At 36.1% G+C, this 16,463-nt stretch overlaps 1 protein-coding gene across 1 annotated transcript; it reads right to left on the bottom strand.

The window, feature by feature from the left end:
• Positions 1–301: 301 nt before the first annotated feature.
• Positions 302–796, bottom strand: LOC129944922 (phosphate carrier protein, mitochondrial-like). The gene has a single exon (XM_056054583.1). It carries the CDS (start codon positions 770–772, stop codon positions 302–304), a length of 471 nt encoding a protein of 156 aa, XP_055910558.1. The 5' UTR covers positions 773–796.
• Between the last annotated feature and the right edge of the window lie 15,667 nt (positions 797–16,463).

Genomic DNA, 16,463 nt, shown 5'->3' with positions numbered 1-16,463 from the left:
TTGATACATATTTTTCTTTCAAAAATATAATTGAAGAAAATTTTGCATCAAAGCTTGAGTCTAATCAGGAGATTCCAAAATCTCGAAGATGTACTCGAAAGATGAGTTACGTTCATCGGCCTGGAACTCGTCGGATTTATCGGATGGTAATAATTTGCAGAATAATTCAGGCATGGATGTTCACGGAGTCGGCAATTGAAATGATAATGGTAAGAGGTTCACTGACTTTTGCAACGCCAGTTCTCGTTAATATGTTTGTTCATAATTATAATTTACCTATGCACTGATTTTTCCTTCAAATTTACTTGCTCTTGGGCATATTAGCCTTGAGGGATTCTGGCATCTCTGGTGGTGGTGAACGTGGGAGGGTCAAAGCTACCTTGACACCATCATAGATGAACCATTGCAGGGCAGTCAATGTACCGATCATAATAATATGAGCAACCAAACCGTTCCACATTCCCATGAAACCAAGACTTTTGGCAACATCGAAGGTAGATGAACCCTTGGCTTGGTTGAGTTTGGATACAACAACATCGGCTGGATGGGAGACGATGGCGCAGAAGACACCAGCAATGTAACCGGCAGCGAATGTGACAACCAATTGTTCACCCTTGGTGCAGTCTTGACGTGGTTTTGGAACAACGTGACTGTAAAGTAACTCAACTGTCCTTTCGAAGCAAGCGAACTTCATCATGGTGTATGGGATCTGTCTGCACCACAATGGCACCAGGCCATTGTAGAATGCACCAACGTCTTCTTCTTTCAGCATCTTAGGAACAGCCTGACGGAATGTGTTGGTTGTAGATATCGTCGACGATGTCAATGGTGTAAATGCCTCTGACCAGTTGAAAGTTATTAAATCTGCAGCACAGGTTGTCTTTTCGGTGCTCGAGCAGATCTTCTTGTCAGCTTCGCTCAGTCTTCTTCTTAGTCTTTTAGACTGGCAAGATCGCCATGCAAAGTCTGTGGCTGGATAACGCTTGTAGTAATTATTTTTTAGTCTTAGTAATATAGACGTGGTCCGGCGAGTAGCCTTGTAGTAACCTTGACCCAAAAGCGAGTAGCTCTTTAGGGCGTCTATATCACTATAATTCTATCAAAAATTGGTTTGACTCCAGCGAGTTGCTAAATTAAGTAAAACACAATCTTTGAATGTAGAATAAGAAGTGAGTCTTTTAATTTTAATCTTCTCTTTTTATACAAAATTTGTCAATAAAATAATGCCTTTTTTTGGTATTCAACAATACTTCGATATTCAATAAGAATTCCCATAAAATGTAGCATCAGCATAATAGCCATGCACTTCAAGTGTTTTGGGCTAGCTTGCTTATGATGCATATTTTACTACCATAAGTCAGCGACCCTTAATTATGTTTGTTTTTCTTCAATCACTGAACGAGTTGTTGTATATTTGGTGTCATATTATATAGCTTGTGCACTGAAGGTGCTAGTTGAACTATATGAGCATTTATTTATAGCTAAATGCACAATGTACTGAGTGTGCCAACGGAAATATGAGTGTTGTATTGTTTGTGCTTTGGCTTTGCTATAGCTGATCATGAAATGTAATGCGATGGGAATATGGATATTAAACATCGAAGCAGGTTAAATGTTCTATTAATTGTTTTGAGGTTTGAGGCAATTAATTAAGTGATCGCTGGAGCGATCCTTTCATTGTGATTGGTGGCATTATGTTTGAACACAAACTCTGTCATAAAATTAGCTGGGTGTCGACGGACAGGCAAGTGTCTTCCAAACAAATTGACTATTTCGCGATTAGTCGACGCCTTAGGAGCAGCCTCTTGGATGTACGAAACAGAAGAGGGGCCGATATGGGACTTGCCCGTGACCACCACTTAATGATAGCAACCCTAAGATTTCTTACAGCTACAGTTCGAAGATCCAACGGAATAACACGAGCCCCAAAATTCAACATCGCCAGACTGAAGGACTCACGACCCGCCAACAATTTAGGGACCAGCTGTCACACAAAATGAGAACAATTAGAAGCACAGTACATGACACATCGAACACTGTGAAAAATGTTTTCATTTCAAGTGCTGACAGAATAGTCGGTCGAAAAGAAAGAAGCAACAACATTTTGCTTTCAGAAGAATCTTGGGCAAGGATCAACGAACAAAAACAGTTAAGGGCTCGAATAATTGCTGCACAAGGGGAAGAAAGAAACGAGCTGGAGTTCTTGTATCGCATGAAAAAAAGAGGTTCACAGCATTGTGCGCCGCGACAAGCTCAACTACATCATGGTGGAAAGAACACTTTTCCTCGAGCGTTTGCAAACAACGCGCAACCGATACCGTCTAAAGCGCCTGAAGAAACTAATCCCCGAATCCGCACCGTACCTCCCATTAAGCTTGAGATCGTTGCCGCAACTAAAGCACTTAAGAACACCAAAGGATTCCGCTCTGGATCCTCCTGTATTGATTATATCAACACCCTGTGGATCATTGTTGAACAGTGTGTTGAATATCGATCGGAGAGAGAAGCATAAGTTATGGGGCTGAAAATTGATTCCGACAAAACTAAAATGATCAGTTTCCGAACCCGACCATTCTCATAAATATTTTATCGCAAACGGTGGAAAAAGTGGAGAGCTGATGCACGGTACCGTAAAAGCATTATTTCCATCGAGGCGGAACAGAAAAAGACGTCATCTGCCGCATGGGCAAAGCAAAAGCGACGTTCGGTATGCTGTCAAAAATTTGGAGAAATAACTCTATCAGCTTAAGAACAAAGCTAAGACTGTATCGCACAAATGTCGAACATGTGCTTCTTTATGGGTGCAGCACTTGGAAGGTTACTTCAGCCATAACAAGAAAGCTGCAAGCATTCGTGAATAGATGTCTTCGTAACATCTTAAGGATTTTCTGGTCAAACCGCATATCAAATGAGGTCCTTTTTAGAAGGACAGGTCAGGAACCTATAGAATCTTTAATACGAAGACGTAAGTGTCAATGGATTGGACTACCGTTTCAAAAAGGTAACACCTGCATTGCAGGCCAAGCAATGCAGTGGAATCCACTCACACAAGAAGGAAGAAGTGCTGCACGATCGAGAAGCACATGACAGTCGAGGTGAAAACAGCGTCACTAGGCACGAATTGGAGGGAGCTGAAACACATCTCAGGAAAGTGTACACGTTGGCGTAGGCGCAGTAGAGGTCTTGAAGAGATCACAGAGAAAAAGGATAAAATCATACTCGAAGATGTAAAGAAGCGAAAAGGACGATGATGAAGATTCCGATGGCTGTTCTTAGATGGTTCTGAAAAAAACACCTACTACATCAAGGACAGATATTACCACCAGAAGTAAATTTATTTAAAATCCAAAACGGATTTTAATTCCATTTAAATGTTGTATCACAAAGATTGTTTATCAAGCATCAACCAGTCTGATTTCACCTCCTGCAGAACACCACTAACAATCCACGATGATTTAGATCTCTTTGGCGGCATAAAACGTACTGCCAGCACATAGGATTCCTTATTAGGAGGACGCGAGTTCACCTCAAATGGAATTTGAGGATGTTTCAGGCAGGACGGGTACCGGTCGGGGCTCTAAATAATATATTTCCTCTATGCACAAACGACACACCAGAGGAAAAATCAGAATGGCTGACGTTAAAGCATGAAGCTTTTGTTGGAACAACTTGCGACTTACTGCACTGAACAACGATTCAGAGCAACTCATCAGTAAAAGTGCGCATCCTCATACACAACACACCGGTCGAGACATCGACACAGAAAAATCAAAATTACCGAAAATCGGTACCCGCTCCAACGCACACATTTCCACACCAGTGTGAACAGAAGTGTGGTGTCTATGGACGCTAAAGTAAAATTGATCGTTTTAAACGAGAGATGAAAATATGACAAGTTTGTTCATAACTTTGTGAAATATAAATATGAAATATGTACGATGTGTAGCCTCACATCTACGATCGTGTTTTAGACTTTCATACAGAATATGTATTTCATTATCCTTTTCCGTTCCATTACTCAATTCGGATACAGGAATTGGTTAGTTTTTCAGGCACGCATTCTCAGTTATATCAACTAATATGGCTTATGTCTTGGAAGTGTAGCCTAGACACAGCACCTGAGTTGGCATTATCTTTGATCTTGCCTTCAAGTTGCCGAAAGAGATAACAAATATTTGTGTGAAAAAAATATGTGCGATATATTCTTGTGGATAAAATTTGCGGATACCATAAATAATGGTGTAAGCTTCTTTGTCTATGTGTAAGCTTCTTTTTGTATGTCTTAAAGCTGTACATCGTTCAATTTGTGCTGATGCTTGAATTGTGTTGACGTCAATTTCTGGTTTGTCAGCGATGATCCTATCCAAGTTGAGTATAATCAAACGAAGCCATTCGAGTCCTAAGTTGAGCTTCCTTTTGGGTCGCACGAGATATGTTTTAACTTGGTGGTTATTTGTTGCTGTTACCATAAACCATGATGTATGTCACACAGTCCAATAGTTTTGCAGTAACTGTAGAGCAACGTATCATTACAAAATATCCAGATCACCAAAATGCCTTTCCCTTTAATCTTACAACAATGAAAAGGGATTGAGCCCTAGATAAAATGTCTGCAATTTAAGGTCTTTAAAGTCACTCTCTAAGTCACTTTTAATCGATTGTCTTAAAAATACAATTGACATTTCAACATATTTTAAAATGTTCAAAAAACAAATCAATCCGATCGCGAAATAAACTTACGCAGCTCAGCTATAGAATTGGGAGAATTTAACCCCTCGATTTTGTTTTGAATATGTTTTTAGACTAAAAAATCAATCCTTCTTTTGTATTGCACAAGAGATGGGTAAAATTTACCACAACAAGTTTCACTAGCCTATCTCATATCCTTTTAGTCAGTGACCCGCTCTTATTGTATTTTGGAAAAGCAAACAAAATAGATTTCAGTAGTAATGCGGTTGTGTGACAGAGGGTCCATATTTTCATTCACTTTAGAAATTTGTGACGGGCGGTCGCAAAATACATAATTGTGTGACGGATGAGTTACGAAGACGGTCTATTGAGTGTGTGACAGGTGGTCCACACAAGTAGAAAACGAAAGTGTGCATCCTTTCTATAATTTGCACACCAACCTAAAATTAGTATGGCTTAATGCGTAAAGTTATGGAATACTAAGTAAGGTCACCTTGCGATGTGTTTTTCCCTTCTCCTAAAATTGTCTGCACGGAAGTCTAAGGGTTTATAGTCTAAATTGCGAACTATCGGATTCTGCCTCCCAATCTTAGTTGAAAAATGCCAAGGTTCCTAATTACCAGAACGCTTTCCTCAAGTTATTAAACTGGGTCGGTTTGGGCTGGGGGATTTTATTCGCGAACTCTCAAAAATGGTTTGTTTACTTTTTAGACCAATTGGATTCGATGGATTCTATGTCTTCGCATAGAAACATGTGGTAGAGAACAGACGTCAAATAATTTGCTGCCTAAGATTTTAATAACCCCAACTGTGCTTTTTGAGTTTTAAAATACGTGCGAGATATATCTGAAAACAGTGTTTTTTTTTGTTGACTCAAATAAATATTTGAATAAAAAGTGTTTTTCATAACTAATTACAAAAATTACGAAAAACAAAATAAAAAATTTTCAGACTAAACCTTTGACAATGGATCAATTTAATAAAACCCGCTCAAAAAAACCACAACTCTTTAGCCCTTTAATTAAGAGTAATCCAACTAATTCTCACATAATGAAAAACTCACCATCTCATGTAAACAAAAGTGACAGTAAAAATTCTCCCGCACAAAAGTCCACCAATACCACCAATAAACCTCCTGGTGGGGTCAATATTTGCTCTTCTCCCTCTGCAAATTCAATCACCGTCGCCTCCGCCGTTTCTGCTGCTTCTGCTCCTGCTGTTGTCATCCCAGTAAATAATGTGAATGTCGTCACTGACTCTCTTCTTGATCAGCCAAACTTGCCTTCTCAAACTGAACTTCTTTTAAAATTAAAAGAACAAGGTGAGTCCATACTGGGTAGATTATCCACTCTTGAATTAAATTTAACCAGTCGAATGGATAATATTGAAACAAATATGTCCAACAAAATTGACAAATTATCTCGCGATCTTATAAACTTGGAAGAGCGGGTAAAACAACTCGAGAATAACTGCACAGAAATAGTTGAGATTCGAGAGAAAGTAAACAACACCGCATCAAATGTTGACCGTCTCCAACTTGCTTCAATAGATGACAACGAAACTGAGCACATACATACAGAAATAGGCAGCTTAAAACTACAACTCCAAACAATCGCGATCAATAACATTGCAGCTGATGCTATCCTAATAGGCATACCGTACACTCCGAATGAACAACTTAAAAACACTTTCAACTTAATTTGTCATTGCATTAATTACCAACCTCCGCATATTTCTGCAATATTCAGATCAAAAGTAAAAACCAACTCCGTCATAATAATTAAATTCCTTAGTGCAACCGACAAAATTAAAACCATAAAAGCACTTTCTGATTTTCGTAAATTGTCTTCCCGGAACTTAATTCTTAATGATATCGACCCGAATCTAAACTCAGACACACCAATTTTGGTGGTGTTGCAATTTATTGTAGATCGAGTCTAAAATGTAAAATATTATCTAGGTCAGATAATAATGGCATAGAATTCATTATAGTAGAAATCTCTGATTCGAATACAAAATGTTTGTTAGCATGTGTCTACAACCCTAAAAGAACCTGTTCATTCACTCCTTTCTTCACAGCACTAGAATCTTTCATTATATCATATGAACACATAATTGTCTGTGGTGACTTCAATGTTGATCTACTTAAAAGGGACTCTACTTCATTTCAACTTCTTGACGCTATTGCTGGTTCAGGTCTTAATGTTATCAATAAATACCCAACTAGATACGCTCCAAATTGTTCCCCAAGCCTACTTGACCTCATTATTGTATCTGAACCAACAAACATTATTCTCAATGATCAATTATGTTTTGATGGAATATCAGACCACGACTTAGTTTTTTGTACTTATGGTATTGATTTCTCTCATTCCCAAGTTCCTTCCACATTTACTTTTAGAAATTTTAAAGCCCTCGATGTAGAAGCTTTTTATATTGATGCCAGCAGCGTGGCCTGGAGTGATTGTTACAATTTAGTGCATGTAGATAACAAACTTAACTTCATTTACAACCATGTGAAGAGATTGTTCGAAACGCATGTTCCTCTAAAAACGGTAAGAATTCAAAACGAGAAATGTCCATGGTACAACTTTGAAGTAAAGAATGCGATTAAAAGTCGCAGAAAATACTACCTCAAGTGGCGGCTTTCTCCAAATCCTACAACTTGGCGGCAATACTGCTACTTTCATAATCAGGCAACTCTCATTACCCGTTGCGCCAAACGTAACTTTTTCGCCTCGAAACTCAATACAAATCTTTCTTCTAAACAGCTCTGGAAAAATCTTCGTGACATTGGTATTGGTAAAAAGCCAATTTCTAAGTGTGAACTTGATCCTAATGACCTCAACAATCAGTTTACTCAAACAAATCAATTAGCTACTAGCTTTGAGCCCAAGGCTGGCTTACTTTATATACGAAATTATACGAACTTTTAAATCCTTGAGGTCCGAAGCTATAGGCGAAGACGGTATTCCGCTAAGATTTATGAAACTTGTCCTACCCTGCTTGATTAACGCTCTCACTCATGTTTTTAATCACTGTATTGTCACTTCTACGTTTCCTATTGCGTGGAAAGCAGCCAGGATAACTCCCGTTCCGAAAAAGCCCACACCTTCCGAACTAGCCGACTACCGGCCAGTAAGCATTTTACCTTGCATGTCCAAAGTTCTCGAAAAAATCCTTACTAAACAAATTATTGACCATTTTACGTCCAAAAGATTGCTGTCTCCATACCAATCTGGATTTAGAGCTAACCATTCCTGCTCTACAGCAATGGTAAAGATCTTAGAGGATATAAGACTCGAATACGATAAAGACGATATCTCAGTACTGTGCCTATTGGACTTCTCGAAGGCTTTTGACAAAGTTGATCATCGAGTTCTTTGTCAAAAACTTGAGCACTACTTTGGTTTTTCGAATTCAGCTGTTCGTCTCATTGGTAGTTATTTGTATAACAGAACTCAGCGTGTATGTATTGGAAACAATTTTTCAGCACATACGTACTTGAAGATGGGCGTGCCACAAGGCTCTATTCTGGGGCCAATTTTGTTTTGTGCCTTTATCAACGATTTGCCTTCGGTTTGTGAGCACGTCTCTTTTCATCTATATGCAGATGATATACAAATTTATCTCTCACGTAGAATCGGTTTAATGGAGGATCTTGTCTTTCGCGTTAATGAAGATCTTGAGAGAATTTCTAACTGGGCTAAGGAAAATGGTCTAGTGCTCAATCCCAATAAAAGTCAAGCCCTACTAATTTCTAAGAAGACATACAACCATAGAGATCTACCTTCGATTACTTTGAATAGTGGCGTTAGTTTTGTAGATTCTGTGACCAGTCTTGGATTCAAAATCTCTAGGGATCTCTCTTGCAGAGACCATATAAATTATGTCATTGCACGTATTTACGGAACTTTAAGAAAACTATGGGTATCTAATTCTTTTACTCCTCAAGAAACAAAACTTCGTCTTATGAGAACTCTACTCGTACCAATCATTTCCTTTTCTGAAGTCGTGTATCCGAAACTAGATTCTTTATCTGAATACAAACTACGTGTGGCGCTTAATGACTTGACTCGCTACGTTTATGGTATTCGCCGATATGATCATATCTCTGCTTTCAGCAAAAAAATTCTAAAGTGCACTATGGTCGAATACGTAAATTTCCGTATTTGTATCTTTCTCCACAGAATTATTCGCACAAGAACACCTGAGTACCTTTATGAAAAAATTGAGTTCTGTACATCGTCAAGAACAAATAATCTAGTTATTCCATCTTTTAGATATCTAAATTCCTCACGGTTGTTCTTCGTTCACAGCATTCGCCTTTTTAACTCTTTGCCGGTTAGCATTAAGAGGATAACGGATGCAGTAAGTTTCAAGACCGAGGTTTTTAAACATTTTTCGAACAACTAGGATGTTAAGGGGAAAATAGGAAAGAAGAAGAGAGGAAAAATCTTATATGTATTATTAAAAAAAAAAAAAAAAATATATTTTTAGCAGCCTAAGTATTTATTATCTTATTGTATATAGAATCAAACAGCACTTTAATTGTTTAACCAAAGTACAAATACTATAAAAGACATTGTCTTAGTGTATTGTTTACAATAAAGAAATTGAAATTGAATTGAAATTGATAAGAACTGAACTCGTCCATTAAGCTTAGGTTGGTGTTCAAATCACCAATGTGAAAGAGACCACAAAGGTTTGACTGGTTTTCGAAATCGGCATGCACCCCAGCGAAAAAGCTGGGTGTCGCAGTTAAACCCAAAGAGAAAACCAGATCATAACAAAAGGTCAGAGTAGGATGGCATACTTGTCGTGGCCGCTTGGATGAGAGAAGTTCACCATGAATATGGCACTTTTTTAGAGAAGCTAAGAAGAGTGAGGTCGAAAAGAAGAAGTATTGAAACATTTTTGGAGAAAACAAAAGAGAAGAATCGTGTTAGTTTTTTTTAGTTAGTTTTTGAAAAAAAAAAACATACACATTTTGAGGAAGGTCTGATTGAGAAGAGAGGAAAAGGAGATAAAGAGGAAGCTAACCATATTTTTTTTGTTGAGTGAGTTTTGTGTATTTTTCTACCTTTACTTGTAATTTGTGGTTGGCAATAAAGACCCAAAATTTAACCCGATAGACTTTCGGATCATTGTTCCGCCAACCTAAGACACAATTTAGTTAATATAATTCGGTTTGTTAATTTTACAACACGGTAGAATCAATATTTCTCTGGTATTTTATGGATTTGAATGCCATAATGGTATGCTCACATTGGTTGATGATGGCTTGCTTATGCTCAACTAATCAACTAAGTTTCATGCAACTCGCTGGTTGTTTTCAATAGACAGTCTTCAATGTCCAGTATTTTATATTGGTTTTCGAATCCTCATGGCCTTTGTTGTTGGTGACTCGTCTCCTCGTCGAACTATTTCAACTACCAATTTTGCTACAATTCATTTTTTTGAAAGAACCAAAATGAGCTTAAGCATGTTTGCATTTGGTTTACTTTGGCGTCTATGCCACTCGTTAACACTGTTCTGTCCTAAGATAAGTAAAGTGTGATTTTTTAAAAGCTATAGAAAAAAAAACAAATACAATTCAAAACAACGCGTAAAATTTTAATTGGAATCGATAGTACGGTCATATAATATAATATTTAAAGATTATTTCATGCAAATGTTGACCTTGACTTCGCCTCAAATGGTCCGCCCGCTTAGTCCCATTTTGACATATTCTCCAACATTTCAGCCGGTATTTCACGAATAAATGCTTCAATGTTGTCTTCGAATGCATCAATTGAAACGGGCTTGTCTGTATAGACATGAGATTGAACATAGCCCTGACGGGTCCCGAATGTGAAATAAAACGTTCACCGCACTCGCCTTTCAATAAGTCCATTGTTGCGCGTGCTGTGTGGCATGTGGAAACGTCTTGTTGGAACCACATGTTATGTAAGCCAAGGTCTTCCATTTTGGGCAAAAAACAGTAGCGGTAGCGCTCACCATTCACAGTTACGTTACGAATCCCATCATCTTTGAAGAATGATGCCACCAGCCCATAAACCGCACCACATTATGACTTTTTCTGGATGCATTGCTTGCTCTTGCAATGCTTCTGGTTGATATGCACTGCAAAATCGACAATTCTGCTTATTTACGTACCCATTGATCCAAAAATTAGCTTTATCGCTGAACACTATTTTTCGGTAAAGAAACGCGAAGCGCGCGACAGCGCACGTATTTTGATAATAAAATTCAATAATATGCAAGCTTTGTTCGTTTGTAAGACGATTCAAAGTTAAATTATAGACCAAACTGAAGATGTTTGACAGTGAAACAAAACTCGAATCGTGCGTCAACTGTTTAAACCAGTGTTGCCAAAAAGAAAGTAGCTAAGAATCACCCTTTAGTTTCACTTGAAGCAGCTCTCGTTGTCCATAACTAGAAAATTCGAAATTTGGAATACATTAAGAACGCGACCATCAATTCTCTGCCATTTTTTAACTTCCCTCTTACCTAAATGCATGGGTATACTAAGCTAGCATAATGTCAGCAGTGCTGCCTACTACTACTCTCCTTAAGCAATAGATCTGCTGCACTAAATCCGAAACAAAACCTACAGTAGTGGACAAGAATTTAGCACACTTGTTAAAGAAAATAAAAACCATTTAATTTTCAATTTTTTATTCTTGTTATGAAATCAGTTATATTTTATTAACATTACATATACAAAGCACTATGTTTTCATAGTACTTTATCAAATATGTTTAACATTTTTAAGAAGAAAAAAGTATGGATTGTAGAAACATCAATTTTTCCCCTGGACACGGATTAAGCACATTCAACAGTTTCTTAATAAAATTTTACTTACCGTTATCAATTGTAAGTTTTTCTTAGTATTTCGTAGGGAACCCTGAATTTTGCAGTACAGAAGCAATTCTTCTTGGCAAATTTTCAACCAAAGCCTCACATCCTGACTTTGGAATTGCATACCAAGCATTTTGAATCTCCTGCCGCAATTGTGATAAATTGGTTGGTTTTTTTTGCTCAATGTGATGTTCAACATCATTCCACAAATTGTCGATCGGGTTAAGATCGGGTGAATGTGCTGGCTACTTCAAAAGGTCGTTTTTATTCACCTCTAAGGCACACTTTACTAACTTTGAAGTGTGTTTAGGGTTGTTGTCGTGCATGAACCACCATAATAACGGCAAATTGTCTTCTGCGTAGGATATCATATGATCCAACAGGATATGTCTGTACACGTTCTGGTCCATTTTGGTGTTAATTTTTACGATGGGGCCAACGCCGCGCCGCGCCGGCCGTGCCGTGAAAAAGCAGCCCACACCATAACGTTGCCTCCGCCGTGTTACACCGTCTTAATGGTGTACTTTGGATCATATTCCCTGTTTTTTGGACGCTATACATATTTTTCCCATCCGATCCAAACCGGTAGAATTTGGATTCATCGCTCCTAAACACGTTTTTCAAAAAACTAATTGGTTTGTCTAGGTGAGCTTTGGCAAACTGTAACTTAGATTTCAGATTTGTTTGATACAAGCGGTTTTCTCTGAGCAACGTAACCACGTAGATTGTTTTTATTTAATCGGCGTCTTATTGTTCTTGAGGAAACATTTACTCCATAGTTCCCTTCGAATGGCTACTGGAGGTCTTAAACGGATCCTTGGTCGATAACCTATAAATAATTCTATCTTCATTTGTAGTTGTCTTTCTGGACCGTTGGTTTTGTTTAACGTTTTAAATCACTCCAACCTTTTTGAAATGACGAAGGGCATTATAAACCAGCTTCCTGGAGCATTCTAACAACTTAAAATTGTCGCCCTTTTGTCTTGATTTTCAAGATCAGACTTCTTTTTTCCTTTGAGCACCATTTTCCTTTTGCCATGACTAATAATTTTTTTTAATATATATCATTAAAGGAATATTTAATTACCGCAAAAATTATTATTTTCGTTTTAAAAAAATACACAAAATAAAAATACACTCTTTGATTGCGAAACGGACTAAATTTATGTCCGACCAACGCAAATCACAAACAATCTTCATTTTTTGCAAAACAGTATTTTACTTTTGAATCATTTACACATTTTATTACTATATAATTTAGTCATAGTAACAACATAAAAATGAACCGTTACTTGCAAGTAATAAAGAATTGAAAGTAGAGAAATACTTGAACTCTTTTCAATGTGTTAAATTCGTGTCCACCACTGTATATTCCATGGTAACAATAAACCTACTTTTATTCTTAGAAGATGAGACATATCAATTTCAGTCTTGGCGATTGCTGCAACTTCAACATCAATATGTTCGTAATTCTTTTTTCTTGATTGTAAGATCTACTGAGGTAAACTGAAATCTAGTACTCTTTTCTGATATACATACATAAACTGCACTCAATGATCCATAGGTTGGCAGCGCTGACTGCTGAGTCTAAATGTTAGGCTGAGAAAAGCTTAACACCAACATTTTCATTGCATCCATATACTGCACTACCACTGGTACAACGCAGGTGAACCGCAATTTTCATGGACATGACTCAACAAGTTCATCTTTTTCATTTATTTATAGTTTGTCTTTGTGATTTGTGAAATTCTAGAATTCGCGTTTCTCTCTTTGTGAAAACGAAAAATTTATTAAAATGTTTATTTTAAACGTGCGGTAAAAGAAAGTGCAACAAAGTATTATTAAAATAGTAAAGTTTGTGTTGTGGTTATTATATTTGTATATGAATTATATTTCATATTGTTTTTTACGTTCGTTAAGTAGGTTGGTTGGTGGGTTCGGTAGTGTACAAAAATGTAATTTCGACGGCTTAAGTTTAGAAAGCCTATGAAACATTGTGTTATAACAGCGATGCATAATTATTTAACATAGGTAAGCAATTTACTTTCACTTTTGAAATTGTAAAAAATGTATTCAGGAAAACTTCAATTAATAACTTCAAATAGGACGCAAATAATTAATTGTAGTTTAAGCCATTTTCTCTTCAATAGCATTAAATTATATGCGTTTAGATTTTTTCTTGAAAACCACACGTCTAGAAATACAGCTTTCACTATCTTTAATAAAAATATTTGTTTAACTTTGGAAAGCAAACATTCCTGGTTTGAAATTACGTATTTAATAAAAGTCAATATGACTTTATGACATATTAAATGTTTTTAAATCGTTTTTACTAAACATGACTTTTTTTTCGTGAGGTAAGAAACGTCTTTTTAGAAATTTGATATTTGAAATAATCTTCTGTATAATTTTATGACATTAAAGTTTTATCCTCAACGTCATATTTCACAATTTAAGTTATCATTAATTGTTAAATCCAGGGAAGGTTTATGAAAGCAGTTCGATAAGCATTTTGAACTTGATTTTTTAATAAAAAGTAATAGCAAAATAAAAAAGTTTATTGCAAAATAAATATACGCTTTCTTTAATTAATTAACATTTGTATTTTACTACGAAAATCAAAACATTTTAGAAGACATTGTGCAGCACTATTTCCTGTAATTTTGACGTTATCAGTTCATGACACTTTCATGATTCCTTTTGTAATTAGAACGATTTTGTGGGACGAGTGTTCTTTGGCACTCGTGCAGTTACAAGATCAATGAAAGACCTCGACATACACAAATCCGCTGACCCAGATAGTGTCTACTAGAGCTGTAGCAAACCGTATGTATTCGTTACTTAGTAACGGGTATTTTATTTTGTACCGAGTAACGTTTCGGTACTCTAAAATAAATGTCGTTACTTTTATGATCTAGTTACTTTTGTTTAGGTAGTTATTTCATACTAAATGACGCATGACATACTAGCATAGAAAGTGGTATTACACCGTCATAATGTATCCTGTGATAGTGTGCTGTGTTTCGTTTTTCTGTGAACTGTGTGTGTCATATGTGAGTTGAGTTAACATGTACATATAGCTAAGTAGTTGAGTAGAATAAGTTAAGTGTGCGTTTTTATTGTAATGGGTAACGTCTCTTTTCATTTTTCGTATCGGTTGTAGGTTGTAGGATGAGTGATATTATTATTTGTATGTTTTGCATCATTTACTTATGTTACCGTTACTTTGTGTCAGTATTGATATTTTTTGAATTTAGTTACTTTGAACGTCGTTACTTTTTTAGTTAGTGGGAAATCTCGAAGTGAATTTAGTTACTTTGGCGTCGTTGTTTTTTAAGTGGAAAATCTCAAATTTAAATTAGTAAGTGCATTCAAATGGAGCGAAAAAGAAGTAAACTTTGGAACGTTTTTAGTCCAATTCAAGACAGTCGTGAACGCGAGAAGGTTAAGTGTGATTTGTGCCATTCATGTTATTCTGTGAAAGGTGGTTCAGTTACAAATTTAAAAAAAAACATTTACTGTCTAAACATCTATCGGCGTATGAATCTATTTCAATCCCAAATGTGCAACCTTCTCCAATGCCTTCTAGAAGTATACCTATCGAAACGTGCGAAGATGTCCAAGAAATTCCAAATATATCAGGTAACGAATGTAATGCAAATGCAAAGCCAATACAATGGAAGTATAATTTGGCTCTTTAAAAGAAAAAATATCAAAGAAGATAAAATGACAAAAATTTAAATATATATTTTTCAATGCAACACATTTAATATCTTTTATTTAAGTTTCTCTCAATATTTCCTTCATATTTTCCGCTCACTGTTCTGAGAAAACTAATATCCTGATATCAGCTGCATTCAAATTAACACATACACAAACTATCTTTGTGTTTATGTACAATTTTTAACAAAAATTTATCATTTGGCTTGTGGTCTTGTGCATCTGAAATATGTACCTAATACATTTTTAACGAAAATACCAATTTCAATGAAAATAACGAAAGTAACTAGTAACGATACATTTGTACCGAATATTTATACCAAAAGTAACGTATACATACGGGTACACATTTTAACGTTACTTTGACAGCTCTAGTGTCTACTGTGTAAGCTTTTTCATCTTTATAACACTACAATTCTGTTTCCGAGCGGATGGAAAACAGTTTAACAGTACCCTCAGCTTTTCATATTCGTTCCTAGAATCAAATACTTCTACGTTAGATATGAACTTCAACTACAAACAATGATCTTTCAAAGTAGCCAGTTGCATTTCCCCCGTCAAACAATTCAGTCGTAATACTTGCACTTCCAGGAATGCTGATTATTTAATTTGGAAGTACCCTGTATTATAGAAGATCATTTTTAACTTCCCATGGAAGTTATTGTAATCGGTCGGATTTGTCGAATTCAATTTGTTGAAATTTCTCGACGTTTAAAGGTCCCTAGAGTCTAAATAAAAGATTTTTAGAGAGATGCCTGTGAGTGAAAGGTGGAGAAAGGACTTTCAAAAAAATTGAGGGTGGTTTTTTTTACCATAGTAATTAAAAAAAAAGTGAACATTTTGGTTAATCCAAAATATCTCACGAACCAATAACGCTGGAGACCTAAATTATATATTGTTACATGATACCAAACTGGTATATTTTTGGAAAACAATCCAAATAAACGGTTTTCTTAAATCAAAAAATATTTGTCACCTCGAATATTTCACGACAAAAAATGCAACGAATAATAACGTTTTTTAAATCTGGCAAAATGTTGGGAAAATCGAATGGACAGTTTTTTTTTTAAGAAATAAAAACCTAAAAAAAAACATTACTATGATTTCGTAAAAATAGATTTTAGACTTAAATATCTTTTTAAAACTTTGGCTTTAAACTAATATTAAATTATGAGATACGTTGTTTTCAA

Source organism: Eupeodes corollae, chromosome 1, assembly GCF_945859685.1.
Source record: "Eupeodes corollae chromosome 1, idEupCoro1.1, whole genome shotgun sequence".
Lineage (NCBI taxonomy): Eukaryota > Metazoa > Arthropoda > Insecta > Diptera > Syrphidae > Eupeodes > Eupeodes corollae.
The sequence above is the reverse complement of the archived record's forward strand: the minus strand, read 5'-3'. Positions and strand labels throughout refer to the sequence as shown.